Raw genomic sequence first — 20,954 nt, 5'->3', positions numbered from 1 at the left:
GAAGAATTGGCTTGGCTTCTTGGGAGATTGAGGCTGGATAGAGACGCAGTGGAGAAATACGATTTCCGGAGAATCGCCCTTCAGAATTGCAAAACCCCCATCTGCACGCCAACGACTAGAGTCCACTGCTGAAGTTTGTACCCAAAACTTTATTGGAAACCGAAATATTCATAAATTCTATGGCATTTCTACATACAGCCTCCCCCCCCCCCCGCCCCCAAATGTCCAGGGGACACTGAAATCTCTGCACCCCCCTCCCCACTCATTCACACGCCGCATTTCCTACCACATATACTATAAATAGGCATCCCACTCTACTGCAGACACGGATAAATTAGAGGCCGGCGGATCAGTGCAGGCTTTTCACATAAATAGAGGTTGCAGGAGGGTTCCACTGCAAGCGATGGGCGTCGGGCACTGCCCCGGCCACACGACAGTGTACCTGCCCTTCCATCGGAAGCATAAATGGGCAGCCGTAAGGAAGTCACATCTCGGAGGGGGGGGGGAGGGAATCGTCCTTTCCTCCCCCGCTCCCCCATCATAAATAAAGAAGTCCAGTTACAACGTCCACGTCTGGCAGGCAGAAGTCTCTGCTGGCTGAGGCTCTCGGGAGGGCAATGCAATGGTGGGGGCATTTGGAACTGTTCCTGGAACCGGATCAGCAGGGCGACTTGGACGACCCTCCCCAGCGAGGAGGAGGAGGAGGAGGAGGAGGAGGAGACAGGACACCTCGGTCCCTTTCCCACAACCACCCCGGATCTTTCGTCTGGTGGGCTGCAGGAATCCACGGCAGCACATTGGGGTGAGTCAAAACAAGCCCCCCCCCACCAACTCCTCAACTCTGCACCTTCATAAATATTCAGGGATGAGTGACATGTAAACCAGCACTTTGCTCACTGGTTAGACTCTCTTGGATTGCCAACCTCCAGGCGGGGCCTGGCTGTCTTCTGGGATTGCACCTGGCCTCCAGGTGATGAGAGATCAGTTCCCCTGGAGAAAACGGCTGCTTTGGAGGGTTGACTGGAATTGTGTTTTGCAGATGTCTTTTCCCTTCCAAACTCCCTCTGGCTCTTGCCAGCCTCCAGGTGGGACTTGGAGATCCCCTGGAATTGCAGCTTATTTCCACATGAAAACGGGCATCTTCCCCTGGGGCAGACGGCTGCTTTGGAGGGGAGACTCTGGGGCACTGGACCCAACTTGAGGACCATTCCTTTCCCTCCCCAAATTCCTCCCTCCACAGGCTCTACCCACATGCCAGAATTTCCCTACCCAGAGTTGGCAACCGAACCACACACCCCCCCCCCACCCCCAGTACAACCAGCAGGGGAAAGAAAAAAAAAGAACTTGTTACCCCAGATTTCAGAAATAAACCTTTTTAAAGCAGTTCAACTCAACGGGAATTTCAATGGGGTTAGTTGTTGTGACCCGCCTCGAGCCTGTCGGGAGAGGCGGGAAATAAATCTAAAAATAATAATAATAAATAAATAATAATAAACTAGAGAAACAAAAATCTCGTAGCTCAAGTGAGGGGCCTGCTAGAAGGCTTCCTATGATGTCCCAGTCGCTTTTGAATAAATGTCACAGATAAGGATGTGGATGGAAGGCGGCTGATTGGCTGGCTGCCATGATTGACAGCCAGGGGGGAGACTCGCTGGTATTGCGAAGTCCCTCTCTGCAACCAGCCGATGTGGATGGAGGGCGGGATCAAAAGGATCCTAAACCAGGAGTGGCCAAACTGTGGCTCTCCAACTGTCCATGGACTACAGTTCCCATGAGCCCCCAGGGGTTCCTTTCCTTAAAAAGTCTCAACCAGCCGGATGTAAAGGCAACAATGCCTGGTTCAACAGGAGAAAGGGAAGGCTATAAGCTCGGGTTGCCAAGCTCCAGGTGGGTCTGGAGCTCTCCTGAAATTTCAATTCATTTCCAGAGGGCAGATCCTTTCCTCCAGAGAAAGCGGCTGCTTTCAAGGGCAGGCACAATAACATTGTACCCCAAATCTCCAGGAATGCTTCCAACTTGGCACAGGCAGCCCTGCATATCGCTGAATTAGAGGGAAATTGCCTTCTCTGGCTTGCTTCTCCGTACAACCTGCCCTGAGCCTCTGTGAGGAGGCTGGGCTACGGCCTATAATCTCGGCAGGAACGGATTTGTTGGCAGGGTAAGTCCTGCAAAAAGGCTGCAGCGGCCGGATCCCCAAGCTCAGCGTGGCAATTGAGTGTTCCCCCACCATTACCACCAGGGGGCAGTCTGTCCCTTCGACCGATTCACAAAGAGGACCTTTCAGGGACAGATCTGATTTTCCTTATGGTGATCCAGGTTTGGAGGGTCTGGCCAGGTGGTGTCTCTTAACTGCCTCCAAATCAGGGGTCTCCAAGCTTTTTCAGCCTGTGGGCGCCTTTGGGATTCTGCAAGTTCGGCTGTAAAATGGCTGCAGATGGAGACGGAGCCAGCCCCAAAATGGAGGCCATAGGAGGCGGAGCCACAGAGAAAGACGAGGCCCAGCTGCAGGGGGGAAGAGAGGTAATTTTTTAAAAATTGGGGGAGGAGGAGAATAAAACCAGAGCTGTGGGTCACATATGTTATCTTAATGTGCTCAGCCAAAATAGGGTCACCAGGTCACTCGAAACCTGCAGGTAGGGGATGGGATCAGAGAGGGTGAGGTGAGCTCGACCCTATCCAATGACAAAGAGAGAGAGAGAGAGAGAGAGGGGTTCATGACCTCTGGATCATGAACAGGGTTGCAACTCTGAAGTTAGAATAATGGAGTTGGAAGGGGCCATACAGGCCATCTAGTCCAACCCCCTGCTCTACGCAGGATCAGCCCTAAGCATCCTAAAACACCCAAGAAAAATGTGTATCCAACCTTTGCTTGAAGACTGCCAGTTGCGACATTCCTGGAGATTGGGGGGCGGTATCTGGGGGAGGCAGAACTGGGAGGGGGTGGGGAGAGCCCAAAGGGGGTGTAAATGTAGGGTTACCACTGTGGGTTGGGAGGGGAGGGCCTTCATAGGGCCAGAAGGAATTCATCTTCCATCAAGTCCTTCGTGGGACATAACCTCCCATCCTGAGGGGAGGCATCAGCCCTGCTTCAAAACCCAAATCTTGGGGAATCAGTTTCTCTGGCCGCCACGTTTATGCCCGTGGTCGGCTCCTGCCACGGAAGCAAAGTGCTACAGGAAGCAGAATAGCCTCCCCAACTGGGCCAGAGGCACCCACTGCAGTCTGGTCAGATTTATAAAAAATAATTACGAGGGGGGGGGCTCCCTCTGCTAACTCTCCAAACCTTTATATTTACACACCCAGGATAATGAAGCCCAGGTGTGCAGGCGGTGAGAAGGGGAGGGGGACACACTGTCCCCATATCCCCCCCCAAAAATTTAGAGACTGACCTTGGTTTTCCCCACCAGGGAGAAAAGTAAGTACCAGGAATCTCCCTTTCTGAGAACCTTGGTCCCCAAAAGACAGCTGCCTCCTTCTCGGGGAGCTCGGCACAAAATGGGCAGCGCAGCCCGGGGGGGGGGGGGGGGCTTGGACACCTTTCGCCTGCCGTCTCACGGGAGCCAAATCACCGCAGAATTGGTCTTCCGGCATCCCTCCCCGGCCCCTTCCAGCCACCATCCAGCAGGGAAAGGCCGGGAGAAAACGGTGCAGGAGCATTTGTACTTCAAACACCAAGCCCCAAACGATCCCCGTTCAAGATTGCTTTTTAGTTACGCTCTGCATAGACATACAACACACGGCAAAAGGGGTTAGCTTTGGGGCCAGCCCTCAGCAGAAAAAGGATGCCACAAGAGAGGGGAGAGGAGCTGACTCCGTCCCTCCTCCTGTCTTATCCACCGCCGTGAAAATTCTTGCGCCCCCAGAAACCTGGAGGGGCAAACGTCTTCGGGGTCTGCCCTCTGGTTTCTGTCTCTGCCCTCAGTTCTCCTGCCAGCAGCTCCCGCTGATCCCTGTCCGGGCTTGCTTCTCCCGCTTCTCCATCCCCTGTCTATTCCAAGGGAAATGGAAAACAATCCGATAAATATCCTTTTCAAACCCTTCTTCCTCTGTAAACCCCCCAGCAAGGTAGCCCTGCCTCTCCAAATTGCTGGGAAAAAGAATCCAGCAGAGAGGGGGTCAACTCCCACCTTGTTATCCTCAAGTTCCTTCCCCGGGGTCCTTCCCCAAGGGGAGAGCTAAAGAATGTAGAGTTTCCTAGAACACGTCAAATTGCTATGAACCAAATCCCACATCCGGAGGAGCTCCGGGGGCAGCAGTTTATGGACGACCAGCATGCTCTGGAAGAAGCATGGCTCCTTGTTCATCTTGCTGTTCTTGTTTTTCACAATGCCGAAGGTCTTGAAGCCCGCGTGCGCCACGGGCGTCACCTTCAAGACCTCCAGGCACATCCCGAGGAAAACGTCGTCGATGGGGTACAACTCGAGGCTCTCGGACACCTTGTGGAGCTTCTGAGCCAGGGGGCTGTCCATGACGAAGCCTCCCCCGCCGGCGTAGGGCGGGTAATGCGTCTTGCTGTACAAAGCGCTGGGGATGTAGTACTTGTTCTCCTTCTTGCGGATGGGGCGGGCCTTGTAGAGGACGTCGCCCGCGAAGAGGTCCCTCCTCTTCTGGTCCTCCAGGTACTCCAAGATGTTGTCCGGGCTGACGAAGACGTCGTCGTCGCCCTTGAAGACGTAGCGGACGTTGTCGCAGTAGATGCCGAGCCACTTCAAGAAGTTGACTTCCTTGAGGGTGAGGTTGAAGAAGCTGTCGAGGAAGTCCCACTGCAGGATGTCGCCGTAGATGTGGTCCTCGTACTCCAGGAGCTTCTGGTAGTTGGCCCGCTCCTCCTCCTTGGACGCCACGCCCAGGAGGAAAAGGGTCCGGATCTTCTTGCCGTCCACCTCCTTCTCCCGGCCCCAGGTCTTCCGGATGGCCTCCCGGCGGTCGTGCTGGGTTATGATGGACTTCACCACGACCAGCAGGTAGATGTCCCCACTGCACTTCTCCGGGTGGTTGATGAGCATGGGGAAGTAGCGGCAGTGCCGGTAGAGGAGGAACTGCTGGAAGTTGGGCTCCAGGCCCTTGAACCAGTCGTCCTTGCTGGAGTTGAGGTTGGCGGTGCAGTTGGTGGCCGTCACGTCCCAGCTCCTGGCCTGCTTCTCCGTCACGTCCGCCGTCTGGGTCACCGCGTCGTGGTCCTTTTTCCAGAAGTTGCTGGCCACCGGGAGGACGTTCTCCCTCTTCTGAGCCTTCACGGGCTCCGGGGAAAGTTCTTTCTGCGGCTGGCCGGGAAGGAACTGGTTGGGCGTCATGCCTCTTTGAAGCACCGTCACCGTGACAATCAGCACGAAGGATAAAAGGACGCTCTTGTAGACGGTTTTCTTCCTGCAAAGGAAAGGGACAGCGGGTGAGGCAGAGTTCGCCCCCAAAGCAGAGCTCCATGCAGTCAGCCGAGGAGGAGTGGATGCCAGCGTCCCCAAGAGTCAATCTACGCTCAGTAGGAGCCAACTATGTACTTGGCATGCAGAAGGCGCCAGGTTCAATCTCTTGTTGCTCCCTGGGGGGAGGGACTATTCCTGGCAGGGGTGGGTCAGCTATTCTGCATCCCAGGCCGGCAAGGATGGTGCCATCTCCTGGGCATGAGCCTTCTGTAAAGGGACCAGGAAGTTAAAAATCAAACTCTCAAATCCAGCCAGCAGTCGGCTGACCAATTTCACAGTCCATTGCAGATTGGATTCCCAGGCACGATTCCCTTGCTTTATTGCTATCCCCGCATTCTCCACAAGAGGGAGCCAAAGCTGCTCACATCCTCCCCTGCTCTTCTGCTCTATCCTCACAACAACCCTGCAAGGCAGGGGAGGCCGAGAGTGTGTGACCGGCCCAAGGCCAGCCGGTTAGCTTTCGTGACAGATTGGGAGGGGAGAGATAGGGCAGTTCCTCTGCTGCCAGCTCCTAATGAACAAGCCAAAATGCAGACAGGGGTCCCCAACCTGGTGCCCATGGGCCCCTGCTGACCCCTTTCCTGGTGCCCAAGTTTTTAAAGAAACTAGGTGGGGTTGTTGACCAAAAAAAGGCTTCTGCTTGGCCACTGGAGGTCTGTTGGGACCGTGCAGATTAAAACGACATTGCTTTGGCAGCAGATGAAGTCTTGATTTTATTCACTCATTCTTTCCCCCCCAGTTTTTTTTTAATTCTCTTGTCTCTTGAGCTTGGCCTCCCTCTGTGTGAGAGTGGCTAAAGAGCCGGCTTGGTGTGGTGGTTTTTAAGAGCAGCAGCCTCAAATTTGGAGAATTTGATTCCCCGCTCCCCCACACGCAGCCAGCTGGGTGACCAGTCGGTCTTGTCAGAGCTGTTCGTGCAGAGCAGTTCTCTCAGAGCTCTCTCAGCCCCACCCACCTCACAGGGTGTCTGTTGCGGGGAGAGGAAGAGAAAGGAGTTTGCAAGCCGCTTCGAGACTCCTTCGGGTAGAGAAAAGCAGGATATTCAAACCTGGCCATTTTGTGGCTGTTCCCACTCCCCCGTGTCTGAATCCCAAAGGTGCCCATGAACCTTAAAAGGTCGGGGAGTCCTGATCTAAGACTTAAACTGGAGGCCTGTCTCACCACAGATGAGCCCTTGGATCTGCTGGCCGAAGCTGACTTCTGTAGCTACTTGGGCATCTCCTAAGGGCAGGATGCTCCTGAGTTCACAGCCACACTGTCGAAATAAGACTAGGGAGAAAGGCAGGGTAGAGCACTACCTCCTTGGCCGACTTGAAGAAAACTTAGAATTTCATCCCGACCAGAGGAGAGAACGGCAAACTGCCACATGCGCGTCATGTTAACGGTGGAAGCCGCACCACAAGTGGCCCACAGTTCTGGGCAAAATCCCTACATGCCGTTTTGGCTCCAAAGCGGCTTTCCTCAGATGACGTCAGGGAGGCTGCCAGCTATGGGCTGCAAAATTTTTGGAGATTGGGGGCAGAGCTTGGGGGAGGACAGAGACCCCCATCAGGGGGCCTGACAGCCCACCCGCCAATGCAATCTCCCCCCGCCCCCGGCAGGAACTGATTTCTGCCGCTTTGAAACGAGCCGTATTTCCTGGAGATGTCCAGGGCTGTTGGCAACCAGAGCAGAAGCTCTAGCCTTGCCGGGCGGTATCCCTGTTTCCACCAGCCGCTCTCCCCCTTGCCTTCTCCAAAGCCCCCCCCCCTTCCAGCCTTCCTGGGTTTTCTCCATGTGCCCCTCTGGCAAGAGAGAGGGAGAGTCCACAGTGAAGCTTCTGTTTGCCTGCCCAGAATAGAAGGTGGTCTGTTCGGCCGGCCCCGTTGGGGATCTCGAGCCTCTGAGCGGAGACGGGGGCGTGATCAGGGACTCTCTGAGACTCTTCTTAACAAGCCTGCAGTGTGGAGGCTGCGTAAGAAATGGGCCGTTCAGGAAAAACGTGGATTCTCCCTCCCCTCCCCCAGATGAGAAAGGCGGAGGGTTCTTGCTTGTTTTTTTCCCTTCCCCACGGCCACCCTCTCCTTCATAGTGTCACAGAACCATAGAGTTGGAAGGGGCCACACAGGCCATCTAGTCCAACCCCCTGCTCTACGCAGGATCAGCCCAGAGCATCCTAAAGCATCCAAGAAAAGTGTGTCTCCAACCTTTGCTTGAAGACTGCCAGTGAGGGGGAGCTCACCACCTCCTTAGGCAGCCTATTCCACTGCTGAACTATTCTGACTGTGAAAAACTTTTTCCTGATATCTAGCCTATATCGTTGTACTTGAAGTTTAAACCCATTACTGCGTGTCCTCTCCTCTGCAGCCAGCAGAAACAGCATCCTGCCCTCCTCCAAGTGACAACCTTTCAGTTACTTCCCAGGACTTCATTGGGGGACTCCGAACGGATGATCCCTTGCCAAACAGACAAACGTCCGCTGAAGGCCCGTTCTGTTCAGCGACAGGACTGGCTCAGAGGACACTGGAGCAAAGGCACCAGGAGGGCTTGGAGCCGGATACACTGCCTCTGTACGGGGAGGTTCCAAGAAACTGACTTCTAATAACCAATGAAAGAAAGGCTCAGAGTTATTACTCCGTTCTTTAAATATATGTCTAAACGGCTTGATTCAAGTCTGAATTCTTCCTAGAAGTTCAAAGCTTCCTAGAAGACACGGAGGCCCCATCATGAGGAGACTCAATGGAAAAAACAAGAACAGCCCCCTTAAAAAAAAAATTCTGGGGATTTGGAGGTGATGCTGGCAGAGGGCAGATTTCCCCCCTGCAAACCAGCCATTCCCTCCACCCCAATTGTATTTCCTAGAGATCTACAGCCCTCCCCCCACCCCTACAGATTGGCCACTCGACCTAAGACCCAGCACCCGTCTCAGACCTCCTGGCCAGCAGCAAGGGTGGCCCACCTGTGGCTCTCCAGATGTCCATGGACTACAATTCCCATGAACCCCTGGGATGTAGTCCATAGACATCTGGAGAGCCACAGGTGGGCCACTCCTGGATGGGTGAGACCAAAACTGACATTCTCCAGGAATGAAGCCACACATGTCCGTCTGTCCTTCTGTCCTCCCTCCCTCCTCTACTTCCAATCTCCTTCCTTCCTTCCTTAGGTTTGAAGCTGGCTGGTTGGTGACGGAGGGGAACCTCCACATTCAGAGGCGTTAAACCTCTGAATCCCACAGCCAAAAAGGAGAGGGAGAGAGGGAGTCCTGCCTTAGCTCCCTGGGTGCCCATCCTCCCCAAGGGCAATGAGGGGGTTCTGCAGAGGTCATGCCAGGTCCCAGGCTGACCATGGAGCAGCCGTCCTTCCAGCCCCCGCCAGCTCGCTGTCTCCTCCACCCCCTGCACCCACCCCTCCCATGCCATGCCTCCAGAAGTCACCCCACACTGAGCCCCACTCAGCTGCCCTGCCCCTGGAGGCTTCCCACTCCTACGATCTAGAGGAGACCTCCCACTCCGGGCAGGGAGGGGGTCTGATCTACTCAGGGCAGCTGCAGCTTGTTGACGCTCCACACCCGGCTCCCAGAAGAAGGAGAAGGAGGTTGGTTCTTATATGCCGCTTTTCTCTACCTGAAGGAGGCTCAAAGCGGCTTATATTCGCCTTCCCTTCCTCTCCCCACAACAGACACCCTGTGAGGTGGGTGAGGCTCAGAGAGCCCTGAGATTACTGAATAAGAATAAGAATACGAATAAGAATAAGAGTTGGTTCTTAGATGCCGCTTTTCTCTACCCGAAGGAGGCTCAGAGCGGCTTACCGTCGCCTTCCCTTTCCTCTCCCCACAACAGACACCCTGTGAGGTGGGTGAGGCTGAGAGAGCCCTGATATCACTGCTCGGTCAGAACAGCTTTATCAGTGCTGTGACTAGCCCAAGGTCACCCAGCTGGCTGCATGTGGGGGAGAGAGAGCAGGCGCTGGCATGCTCGCAGAGCCCCAGGGCCAGAGGTGCCTCAGGGAGCAGAGTTGTGGGTGGCCCCCACCCCAGGCACAATAACCCCTGAAAATCTGGCATTCTGGAACACCAGATTTGGTTCACGGGTCAAACCATGTTGGACTTCCTTCTTCTAATTCTAATTCTGCAGCGGCAGGTGGAACAATCCCCACCCGCCTGCCCCATCAAGTGAGATTAATGACACCATGTGGAAAGATTCAGATAAGAGTTTGGGGACAGTTGTTAAGAAGCTATAACCATAAAGCAGATTCCGGTGATGAGCACAAGAGGGGGGGGGGAGAAATGCCGGGAACTTCCTGATCATAGCAGCAGGGGCCAAAAGTCGAAAGGAAGGCTCTCCCGAGGGTCAGGACTAAAACGGACAGATAGTGGAAGCTCAGAGGCATCGGCACTATGGGGAGGAGCCGGGGCAGCCTGCAGAAGGGGCCAAGTTCAAGCCCCGGCATCTCCAGCGAGAAGGACCAGCGGGGAGGGGAGGGGAGGGGGAAGGCAAACACCTGGGATTCTGGTGAGCTGCTGCCAGTTTGAGTCGACAATACCAAACTGTGGACCGATTGTGGCTGGCCCTCCAGAGGAGCTGGCTGGCCCCTGGGTGAGACAGGAGGCTGGACTGGAGGGACCCTCCCTGGCCTGACCCAGCAGGGCTCTTCTGAGGGTCTTCTCAGGGGAAGGCCTCGGCCTCTCTGTCCTGTGGCTGGCCCTGCAGAGGAACTGGCTGGCCCCTGGGTGAGACGGGAGGCTGGACTGGAGGGACCCTCCCTGGCCTGACCCAGCAGGGCTCTTCTGAGGGTCTTCTCAGGGGAAGGCCTCGGCCTCTCTGCCCTGTGGCTGGCCCTGCAGAGGAACTGGCTGGCCCCTGGGTGAGACGGGAGGCTGGACTGGAGGGACCCTCCCTGGTCTGACCCAGCAGGGCTCTTCTGAGGGTCTTCTCAGGGGAAGGCCTCGGCCTCTCTGCCCTGTGGCTGGCCCTGCAGAGGAACTGGCTGGCCCCTGGGTGAGACGGGAGGCTGGACTGGAGGGACCCTCCCTGGTCTGACCCAGCAGGGCTCTTCTGAGGGTCTTCTCAGGGGAAGGCCTCAGCCTCTCTGTCCTGTGGCTGGCCCTGCAGAGGAACTGGCTGGCCCCTGGGTGAGACGGGAGGCTGGACTGGAGGGACCCTCCCTGGTCTGACCCAGCAGGGCTCTTCTGAGGGTCTTCTCAGGGGAAGGCCTCGGCCTCTCTGCCATGGCTGGCCCTGCAGAGGAACTGGCTGGCCCCTGGGTGAGACGGGAGGCTGGACTGGAGGGACCCTCCCTGGCCTGACCCAGCAGGGCTCTTCTGAGGGTCTTCTCAGGGGAAGGCCTCGGCCTCTCTGCCCTGTGGCTGGCCCTGCAGAGGAACTGGCTGGCCCCTGTGTGAAGCAGGAGGCTGGACTGGAGGGACCCTCCCTGGCCTGACCCAGCAGGGCTCTTCTGAGGGTCTTCTCAGGGGAATGCCTCGGCCTCTCTGCCCTGTGGCTGGCCCTGCAGAGGGACTGGCTGGCCCCTGTGGGAGACGGGAGGCTGGACTGGAGGGACCCTCCCTGGCCTGACCCAGCAGGGCTCTTCTGAGGGTCTTCTCAGGGGAAGGCCTCGGCCTCTCTGCCCTGTGGCTGGCCCTGCAGAGGAACTGGCTGGCCCCTGGGTGAGACGGGAGGCTGGACTGGAGGGTCCCCCCCTGGCCTGACCCAGCAGGGCTCTTCTGAGGGTCTTCTCAGGGGAAGGCCTCGGCCTCTCTGCCCTGTGGCTGGCCCTGCAGAGGAACTGGCTGGCACCTGGGTGAGACGGGAGGCTGGACTGGAGGGACCCTCCCTGGCCTGACCCAGCTGGGCTCTTCTGAGGGTCTTCTCAGGGGAAGGCCTCGGCCTCTCTGCCCTGTGGCTGGCCCTGCAGAGGAGCTGGCTGGCACCTGGGTGAGACGGGAGGCTGGACTGGAGGGACCCTCCCTGGCCTGACCCAGCAGGGCTCTTCTGAGGGTCTTCTCAGGGGAAGGCCTCGGCCTCTCTGCCCTGTGGCTGGCCCTGCAGAGGAACTGGCTGGCCCCTGGGTGAGACGGGAGGCTGGACTGGAGGGACCCTCCCTGGCCTGACCCAGCAGGGCTCTTCTGCGGGTCTTCTCAGGGGAAGGCCTCGGCCTCTCTGCCCTGTGGCTGGCCCTGCAGAGGAGCTGGCTGGCACCTGGGTGAGACGGGAGGCTGGACTGGAGGGTCCCCCCCTGGCCTGACCCAGCAGGGCTCTTCTGAGGGTCTTCTCAGGGGAAGGCCTCGGCCTCTCTGCCCTGTGGCTGGCCCTGCAGAGGAACTGGCTGGCCCCTGGGTGAGACGGGAGGCTGGACTGGAGGGACCCTCCCTGGCCTGACCCAGCAGGGCTCTTCTGCGGGTCTTCTCAGGGGAAGGCCTCGGCCTCTCTGCCCTGTGGCTGGCCCTGCAGAGGAACTGGCTGGCACCTGGGTGAGACGGGAGGCTGGACTGGAGGGACCCTCCCTGGCCTGACCCAGCTGGGCTCTTCTGAGGGTCTTCTCAGGGGAAGGCCTGGGCCTCTCTGCCCTGTGGCTGGCCCTGCAGAGGAACTGGCTGGCCCCTGGGTGAGACGGGAGGCTGGACTGGAGGGACCCTCCCTGGTCTGATCCAGCGGGGTCTTCTGATGTTCTTATTAAGGCCTCAATTTCCCTGCCCTGTTGCTTTTCCTCCAGAGGAGCTGGCTGGCCACTGGATGGGACCGGAGGCTGGTCTAGCAGGGCTTCTCTGACATTCTTATGTGTTCCTCCTGTGTCTCTCCCACACACACCAGGTCTCAAAACTGCTGGGGAGGGCTCTGCTTCTGGGCAGTGGCTCTGAGGGGCAGAATGAAGTTCTCTCTTTCTGTAGTTCCGTGGCTCTGATCCACGTGGATCCCACACACCCCTTTGCGGGCCAAACTCCCTGAAGTTTCAGTCCCGGGAATCCGGAGCTGTGAGTAGCTTCGGCAAACGGCGCAGAGTTTCAAAACTGGCCATGCGGTCCCCAATAGTATAACGCTGGCAGTGTGCTATTCCACAATAGTCCCATATCACTCACCAGAGTCCCTCCAGCCTACCAGGAACTTTGCTGGCAAATTAAAGGGCCTGCAGTTGAGTTTGGGAAGTGTCCTCGTCTCTACAGTTTCTATGCAGCAGTAGTTGCACACGTGCCTTCTGCTGAGTCAGATTTATCGATTTTGGTATCTCCTACTCAGACTGGCAGCTGCTCTCCAGGGTCTCTGGCTGAGGTCTTTCCCATCCCCTCCTGCCTGGTCCTTTTAAACTGGAGAGCCTGGGACCTTCTGCATGCTGCCAAGCAGAAGCTGTACCACCGAGCCAGGGTCCTTTCCCAAATATCCAAGCAACTTATTTATCCTGAATGAGATAGTCGGTCCATCAAGGTTCACCAGGCAGGGCCTGGTGTCTCAGACAGAGGTCTCTCCTGTCACCTACTGCCAGATAACGGGAGTTACCGGGGATTGAACTTGGGACCTTCTGCTTGCCAAGCAGAAGCTCTACCACTGAGCCACAACCCCTCCCTTGATCACATCTTAAAAACATTTATACCCAGTCTTTCTCTCCAGATGAAGGAGACCGCACTAGATGGCAACGGGGCTCTCGGCCCTCACCTGAGGATTCGGAAGCGGCAGGTGAGGCGCAGTTCAGGCACGAGGTGCTCAGCTCCGCATTACGCCAGTTAGGGAAAGGCCGGTCAATTCTGAACGGGGAATGCAGTCTGCAGTTTGGCTTAACCACCTAAAAGCCCACAAGCAAGGGTCTGTTTGAAGAAAACGGGAGCTGGCACGCGTTTTGAATTCACAAGACCGGTCCAGGAGAGCGGAAATTGCCGCAAAAATTAGGGAAAAGGTTTTGATAAAGTGGCAATGAGAATATTAAGGGGGAAATTTTATTTTTCTTGATGCTAGCAAGCGCATAAGAGCCGCCGAATGTCTCTGGCGGTCCCTCCGACGCGTACTGTGCCTCTTCTCCGTCCTCCTCCAAGAATGTTCCCGACTCCCCCTTTTAAAGCAAATTCTCCCGTGCCACAAAGTCCCACAGTTCATCAGGGCAAGCCGCAAAACACGGCCCAGGATCCCCGGAGAACTTTCCTCTTTGAGGGGGGGCGGGGGAAGCCGTGCCTTTCAATGCCCCTTCGACATCCAGGGTGGTGGGGGGGGGGTGGAGGGGGATGTCTCCATACACCCCCCCCCCCAGCTAAACCAACAGCAGCTATTACAGTCCAGGCGGGTGGGGGGGGTGATCCGGGGGGGGGGTATTTCCTGGAAGGTGAAAGCTGGTTGGAGAGAGCGCACATGCGAAGAGGACGACACAAGGGAGGCCGAGAACAGAAAGAGACCCTTGTCTGAAACGGCCAAGGGGCAGGACGTCAAGAGGACTTTCAGGGAGTTTCAAATGTTAAATCCATCCCAAAGGGAAAGTTTGCTTCATCCGCAGAAAAAGAGGGGGGGGGGAGAGAACCGGCCGAGATGCTGAGCCGGATTGCCCCGTTAAGTCCCTTCCAAATCTGGAGAGCTGTTCTTTAACGCGTTGATAAGAATTGAAGAAATGGTGGCTCAAAGCTACTGGCCAAGTTCTCCTCACAACAGCCTTGTGAGGTAGGTTAGGTTGGGAGAGGCAGGAGACTGAACTTCCCGGTCTCAACCTGAGTGAGATCGCGCCCCTCCGTTTGTGATCAGTCAAGAGCAAAGAATCGGGACAGGAAATACACCCTAAGGCTGGATAGTAATTTGCAGGAGTTCAAGGTACTCCACACAACACCATCCTTTTGATTCTCTACAACAACCTTATAAGGTAGGCCAGCACGACCCACCCTGCACTGCAGATCTCGACGAGCAAACGGAAGTTGGTGGATTTTGGTGTGACATGGCTGTTAAAGTGCCAGTCTAGGAGTTGGGAGAGCACAGTTCAAATCACTGCTTGGCCCAAGGAAGCTCACTGTGTCAATTGCACGCTCTCAGTCCACCCTACCTTACAAGTTTGGTGTGCGGAGAAAATGGAGGCGAGGAGGAGAAGCTGGTTTTATGCCCTGTGAGGGAGGTGGGACTGAGAGAGCTCTGAGAGAACTGCTCTGTGAGAGCAGCTCTGAGAGAACTGTGACCAACCCCATTCTCCAGATGAGATTCTGCCGCTCTTTATCGACTACACCACGCCAAGAAAGGCGAGAAACAGAGTTCATAAATACCGGCAACTTGATTCAAAATTAGTATTGTGCTTTTTCCCCTTGAAAGGGTGCTTAATTTTGTTAAAGTCAAGTTTACGGACAAACAAGCTGCCCATCCCCAACAGCATGACCAACAGACATTATTCTGAAGGATTTTGAACAAACAGGAATCTTTTGTGTGAAGGGGGGGGGCATTTACACTCACAAAGGCCACACCCCCTTATCGGCACTCCCATCAGGATAAGAAAATGCTAATTAATATCTGCCATCTCCCAAGCAAAGAAGGTGTATGAAATTCACCGGGCCCTTTGCAGAGAGGGGGATCCGTTTCTTTTTCCAGGGGCGATACGGACTCTTGAGAGTGAAATCAATGCCCACTCCGTTGCGCCGTTGAGACAAAAGCATTTCTAGGAGATTAAATTTAAACAAAACCCCAGCCAGGACCAAGGAAACGAAACTTAAACCTGTGCGTTGAAAAGATAAGGGTTCGGTCCCTCCAAAGGGACTGGCCGTCTTCAAAGTGAGTTTTTGTCTCGATTCACAAAGATGCAAAGATCCAGAGCGTCGGGGACACCCCAGCCCACCTAGCCCGGGATTGTCTCTTCCGACTGGACGTGACCCCATAAGATCCCAGGCAGAGAAGAATTGTTTCCCAGCTCTCCCAGCCTCTCTTCATTAGACATGCTAGGCCTTTTGCACAGAAAGCACGAGCTCGGCCACTGAGCAAGCAAGGGAGCCCGCGGCAGAATTTCCATTTCCTGTTGTGTGATGGGGCTGGGGCTGGGGGGGAGGCATCCGGAGACGATGCCAGCCCCTACGGCTTCCAACCTGAAATATGCTGCCCAGACCTTCCGTCCCCCGTCCAACTCTTCCGAAGGAGCAGAAGGGTTTGAATTAAGCAACCAATCCCTGCCCGGCGGGTTTCTAAAACCGCGTTCCCTCTCGCACGGAGCGCCCAAAGGAAGGGCTCTTGCACTGTTAAGTCCCTTTTGACCTGTAGCCACCCTGTGCATTCATAGGTCCAGGGGGGGTCAACGGGTGAGTTGGGAACCACAGGACAAAGGGTTTCCTCGAGCTGTAAATGTAGGAAGAGGGAGGGCGGGGAGGACTCTGTAACCAGTAAGGGTTAATGGTTAGTTAGAGTCAACATTTGCAAGTAACCAGGTAAGGTGAGGTGGAGCTGAGATCAGATGAAAGACCTTGGCACCACTGGATGAAACTTTGGCCTCGCATCTTTTAATTCTGTAAAATCGGAGTCCAAAAGCACCTTTAAGATCAAAGATTTATTTAAGGTGGGAGCTTTCGAGTGCATGCACAGAGTGCACTCTGTGCATGCACTCGAAAGCTCCCACCTTGAATAAATCTTTGTTGGTCTTGGACTCCGATTTTATTGTGTTACTTCAGACCAACACGGCCACCCATCTGAATCTATCTTTTAATTCTGGTATGTCTCTGCTCAGCAACGGCTGGAATCCAGCTCCAAGTTGCCCTGAGATTTATGCATCTTGACCTTAACTAGTCCTTGCTCGCAACTAAGACCCCCCCCCCCTCCCTCTACCTATTTGAGGAAATTCTGTAGCATTACATCGGAAGAAGTGGACGCAAGCTTAGACCCAGAATTAAGCTTTGTTGGGCGTAAAGGTGCCACGGGACTCTTAACTCCCCCCTAGCAATGGACGCCTCATTCATTCTTTTATTTGTAGCCGGCCTTTCTCATAAGGCCCTCGAGGCGGATTACGGAGGGTGGGCCGGTCCATCGAGAGGGCGGGATGTCTGATAAACAGCACACTAGGTGGAGGTTGGCAGTGGCCAGGAACCGGCCCAACTACTGAGAGAACAGCAATGTACGTTTTTATGGCAGCACGAAAATTACACTGCAAGGTCCATCTCACTGCAATCTCTAAGCAAGAGCAGAGACCACGGTCCCTAATGGCTTCCCCAAAATTTTGAGAACGTTTTGGTCCTGCGTAACCCTACTGACTGCTCAGAGGAGCTCTCCGGAGGAATTCAGGTTTGCATAGCTTGTGGAAAACCAGGACCAATAAACACAGGGTGGGGCGGGGTGGGATAAATTCTGCCTGGAGGTTCAAAAGTGAAGGACGGATCAGATCGTGGGTCTGGCAGAGAGGACAGTCCCTGGTCCGGCCAGCGGCCTCAAACGACCTTGTGGGATGGGCAGAAGAGGCAACGTGGTGGATCCATGGCCCAAAGGACTGGCCAGGGGCTGGGCCTCGCACTGACCCCGCAAGGGGGTGGCACACCCACGACCACCGAGCACAAAGTCTCAGGGTCCCTGGGGAGAATCAGTTTTTTCTTTAGTAGTCGGGCGAACCAGGAAAAGCAAAAAGACACTCAACAAATTATGGGGACACCAAAACCCACGTCAGCCCAGCTTTGAAAACCAGAACGGCACCGTCATACTTGGTGCCCCTTTTCCCAAGGGCGCCAGGCAGGGTAGACGGGGCTTCTGCCCCTTTTACCTTCACAGCACTCCTGCGGGGTAGGACCAGGCTGTGGCACCATCCCAGGTCCAAAGTGAGCAAGTCGGTTTCAAGGTGGAGTTTAACTAGGGCTAGTCCTACGCTGACTTACTCGGGAGCAAGCCCCCCTGAATTCCCCCGGGCCTTCTTTTGAGTAAAACGCCCCCAATCCCACCCAAAACCCCTTTTCTCCCCAGCGCAAACCTACATCCAGGTAGCCCAGCGCTTCCCCAGCGCCATCCCTAAAAGCCGGGTTGAAACCGGATTCCGCCCAAGCGCCTTGCAAAGACACCCTCGGCTGGTGTTTCCCACGCGGGGCCGCCTCCGATGTCAAAGGAAGACCCCCCCCAGGCCGCCGATTCCTCTCGAAGCCCCCCCGGAGGAGAGGGGGCGATTTCAGCCCAGCAGGCAGAAGTTCACCAAGTCCAGAAGCAGCCAGCCACAAGACCCCTCGCGGGGCGGGAGAGCAAGCCCAGATGCCAGGGTCCCGGGGGGGGGGGTCGCCCTGGGGGTCTCTCGGCACCTCGGAGACCCACGAAGGGCATCGCATCTCCGGGAGCATGCACGCCCCCCTCCCACCCCACCCAGCCGGGCGCCCCTGGGCAGCCCCTCCTCGAGCGGGAGCCCTGGGGCGGGGGGCGCCGGAGACCCCCGGACTCACCACTGGAACATGCTGGCTGCCGGGCGCGCGGGGGAAGCGGCGCCACTCCGGAGCAGAGCGGAGCCGAAGCGGGGCGAGGCGGCGCTGCTGTCCGGAGCGAGCGGGGAGGCGGACTGGCGGCCGCGGTGCGGATCCTCCCCGCGGGCTCGGCGAAAGCGAGGTGGAGCCAGGCGGCCGCTCTTAAGCCCGCGGCGGGTACGCCGCTTAACCCTCCCGCCGCCGGGCCTCGCCCCGCGGGCCACGCCCCCGCGCACGACAGCCCGGCCAGGTAGGACGGCCTTCGGGCAGACGCGTGTGTGTAGCTGCGGCTATAGCTATGTCGACATGTGGATCTCCCTCTTCTGCGTCTTTCTCTCCACAATAACCTTGTGAGGTAGTCTCTCTCTTTCTCTCTCTCTGTTTTTAAAAAGCTACTGTCCCCAGAAATCATTGGATTCTTTTTCCCCTCCATTTTTATCTTCACAACAACCCTGCAAGATAAGGCGGTGTGTTTATGTGGCTTCTATTCGTTTCTTTGGTTTGTCCCCTTCTGGGGTTATACTGTCATGCCAACCCTGCGATGCGGTGTCTGTATGAATTTTCATGGAATTATTTGCTTCTCTTTGCCGGCCTGGCTGCCTTCGTGCCAACCTGGGAGGTAAGTGGTGTGTTTATGTTGTCAGTTCTTTCTCCCCTCCTCCATTTTTTAGCTCCCTGTGCGGTCGGTTGTGTATTTATATTTTAATGGAATCAATTGGTTCTTTCTCCCCTTCTATAGTTTATCTTCACGCCAACCCTGTGAGGTCGGTTGTGTGTTTATATGTCTATGGAATGATTGGTTCTTTCTCCCCTTCTATATTTCATCTTCACGCCAACCCTGTGAGGTAGGTGGACGGTGTGTTTATATTGTTATTGAGATTGAGATATTCAGTCCTTTCTCCCTTCCTCTGTTTTAACTTCACAGCAACCCCACAGTGGTCGGATCTGAGTTTACATGATTTTCTTTGACTGGTTCCCTTCTGCTTCCCCTTTTCCTTTTTTATCTTCACAACAACCTTGTAATGCGGGGGAGGGCACGTATATGGGTTTTATTGACCTATTTGAAATGCTGTTTTGAAGTTCGCTGCTTTGGGTGCCCTCATGGGGGTGGGAAGGCAGCACCCTCATGTTCTGACAAGAAAGAAAGAAAGAAAGAAAGAAAGAAAGAAAGAAAGAAAGAAAGAAAGAAAGAAAGAAAGAAAGAAAGAAAGAAAGAAAGAAAGAAAGAAAGAAAGAAAGAAAGAAAGAAAGAGGGGAAGCTCACACAGAGTGACCGGCCCAAGGGGGTCAAACTGTGGCTTACAGAGCAATTGGTCCATTCATCTGAGGTTGAGGCTTCCCGTACAACAACCCTGTTTGGTCGGCCAGTGTTTATTTCTTCATTACATTTTCATCTTATCGTTTCTTTAAAAAAGCCCAGGGTGGAGGAAAGAGGTCCTTTTCCTTCCTCCCTTTCCCTTTAATCATCAGAACAACCTTTTGAGGTAGGCTGGACAGATAGAATGACTCGGCCAAGAGCATCTGGTGAGTTTCGTCACGGCAAGCAGAGATTTGAACCCGACTCTCCCCAATTCTAGCCCGGCACGCTCATCACAGTGCTGGCTGTTCCTGTTTCCCCGGTTGCAGGTTCATTTCTTTGCTTTAGTTAAGTTTTCCAGTCGTCATCCTAAACCAGGGGTCTTCAAACTGCGGCCCTCCAGATGTCCATGGACTACAATTCCCATGAGCCCCTGCCAGCGTTTGCTGGCATGGGGCTCATGGGAATTGTAGTCCATGGACATTTGGAGGGCCGCAGTTTGACTACCCCTGTCCTGAGCGCTTTGCAGACTGGCCTCAAGACGGGAGGTTAGCAGCCCTGGAGGTTGGTAACCTTAACAAATAGCACAAAGGGAAATGAAACAGGAGAACAGGTGAGAACCACAAAGGTTAGGGCTAAAACCATGAACAGAAAAATAGAAGCCGTTTATTTGGCAGAGCTCAGAAATGTTTAAAAACCATAAAAGAATCTATCTATTGGGCACACCAAACCATCTCTGGGGTTACACAAGAAGGGCCACAGGTTCTGCGTGTATTTGCAGAAAATCACTGCACATCAGTGTTCATTGCATATGAATTTAGGCAGCCCCCTGTTTTCATGGGTTACCTTTTAGGGTTGGGAACTATTTGGAGATTGAGGGGGTGGAGCCTGAAGAGGGCGGGGTTTGGGGCAGGGAGGGACCTCAAACAGGTATGTTTCCATGGAGTCTACCCTCCAAAGTAGCCTTTTGCTCCAGGGGAACAGAAGAAGAAGAAGAGTTGGTTTTTATACCCCGCTTTTCTCTACCAGAAGGAATCTCCAAGTGGCTTACAGTCACCTTCCCTTTCCTGTGAGAGAGGTGGGGCTGAGAGAGCCCTGAGATTACTGAAGAAGAAGAAGAGTTGGTTTTTTTGCCACTTTTTTCTTCTCAAAGTGGATTACAGTCACCTCCCCTTTCCTCTCCCCACAACAGACACCCTGGGTGGGAGGTGGGACTGAGAGAGCCCTGATGTTACTGAAGAAGAAGAAGAAGAGTTGGTTTTTATACCCCGCTTTTCTCTCCCTGAAGGAGTCTCCAAGTGGCTTTCAATTTCGTTCCCTTCCTCTCGCCACAACTGACACTGTGGGAGGAAGGGGAGGCTGGGAGAGCTCAGACAGAACTGCTCCATGAGAACATCTGTAAGAGAACTCTGACTAGCCCAAGGCCACCCAGCTGGCAGCATGGGTGGAGCAGGGAATCAAACCCAGTCCACCAGATTTTAAGCTGCCACTCTTAACCACGGCACCACGCTGGCTCTCACTGGAAACTGAGGGCATCGGAGGCTGGCACCCTCCATAATGGCACATCTGTTTTTAAAAATCCCAAGCCCTTCTTTCACGTAAACAAGGCATTGTGTTCGGAGAGCAGGAGAGCAGCCTGACAATGGGCACGTTGGGTGCTTGTCGGCTCAAACACTAATTGCCCCCACCCCCACCCCGCCCCAATCACCAAGGAGATCCAAACCGTGTTAGGAAAGCCCAACGCCAACCCGGTTCTGGCTTGATTTGGAGTCCGCTGCCCTCCTGAATCCTGCACAGGATTGCGGCCAAACTGGTTGAAACTTGAAGGGCCAGTTGTCTGGGCCGACTCCCCATCTTCCCCTCTGCAGAAGAGCGGAGCCACCCGTGTCCAGAGGGC

The 20,954-nt window shown here is 55.2% G+C and overlaps 1 protein-coding gene and 1 non-coding gene across 2 annotated transcripts; both read right to left on the bottom strand.

Moving 5' to 3' along the window:
- Window positions 1-1,306: 1,306 nt before the first annotated feature.
- Window positions 1,307-18,016, bottom strand: B3GNT7 (UDP-GlcNAc:betaGal beta-1,3-N-acetylglucosaminyltransferase 7). The gene is made up of 2 exons (XM_077348082.1): window positions 17,743-18,016; window positions 1,307-5,367 (listed from the first exon to the last, which is right to left on the bottom strand). The coding sequence occupies exons 1-2, from the start codon at window positions 17,751-17,753 to the stop codon at window positions 4,176-4,178; spliced, it is 1,203 nt and encodes a 400-aa protein (XP_077204197.1). The 5' UTR covers window positions 17,754-18,016; the 3' UTR covers window positions 1,307-4,175.
- On the bottom strand, window positions 12,884-12,955 carry TRNAA-GGC (transfer RNA alanine (anticodon GGC)). Its single transcript has one exon. It is a non-coding gene; the product is annotated as a tRNA-Ala (tRNA).
- Window positions 18,017-20,954: the final 2,938 nt, after the last annotated feature.

This window comes from Paroedura picta, chromosome 8 (assembly GCF_049243985.1).
Source record: "Paroedura picta isolate Pp20150507F chromosome 8, Ppicta_v3.0, whole genome shotgun sequence".
Taxonomy (NCBI): Eukaryota; Metazoa; Chordata; class Lepidosauria; order Squamata; family Gekkonidae; genus Paroedura; species Paroedura picta.
This window is presented reverse-complemented; position numbering and strand designations above follow the sequence as displayed.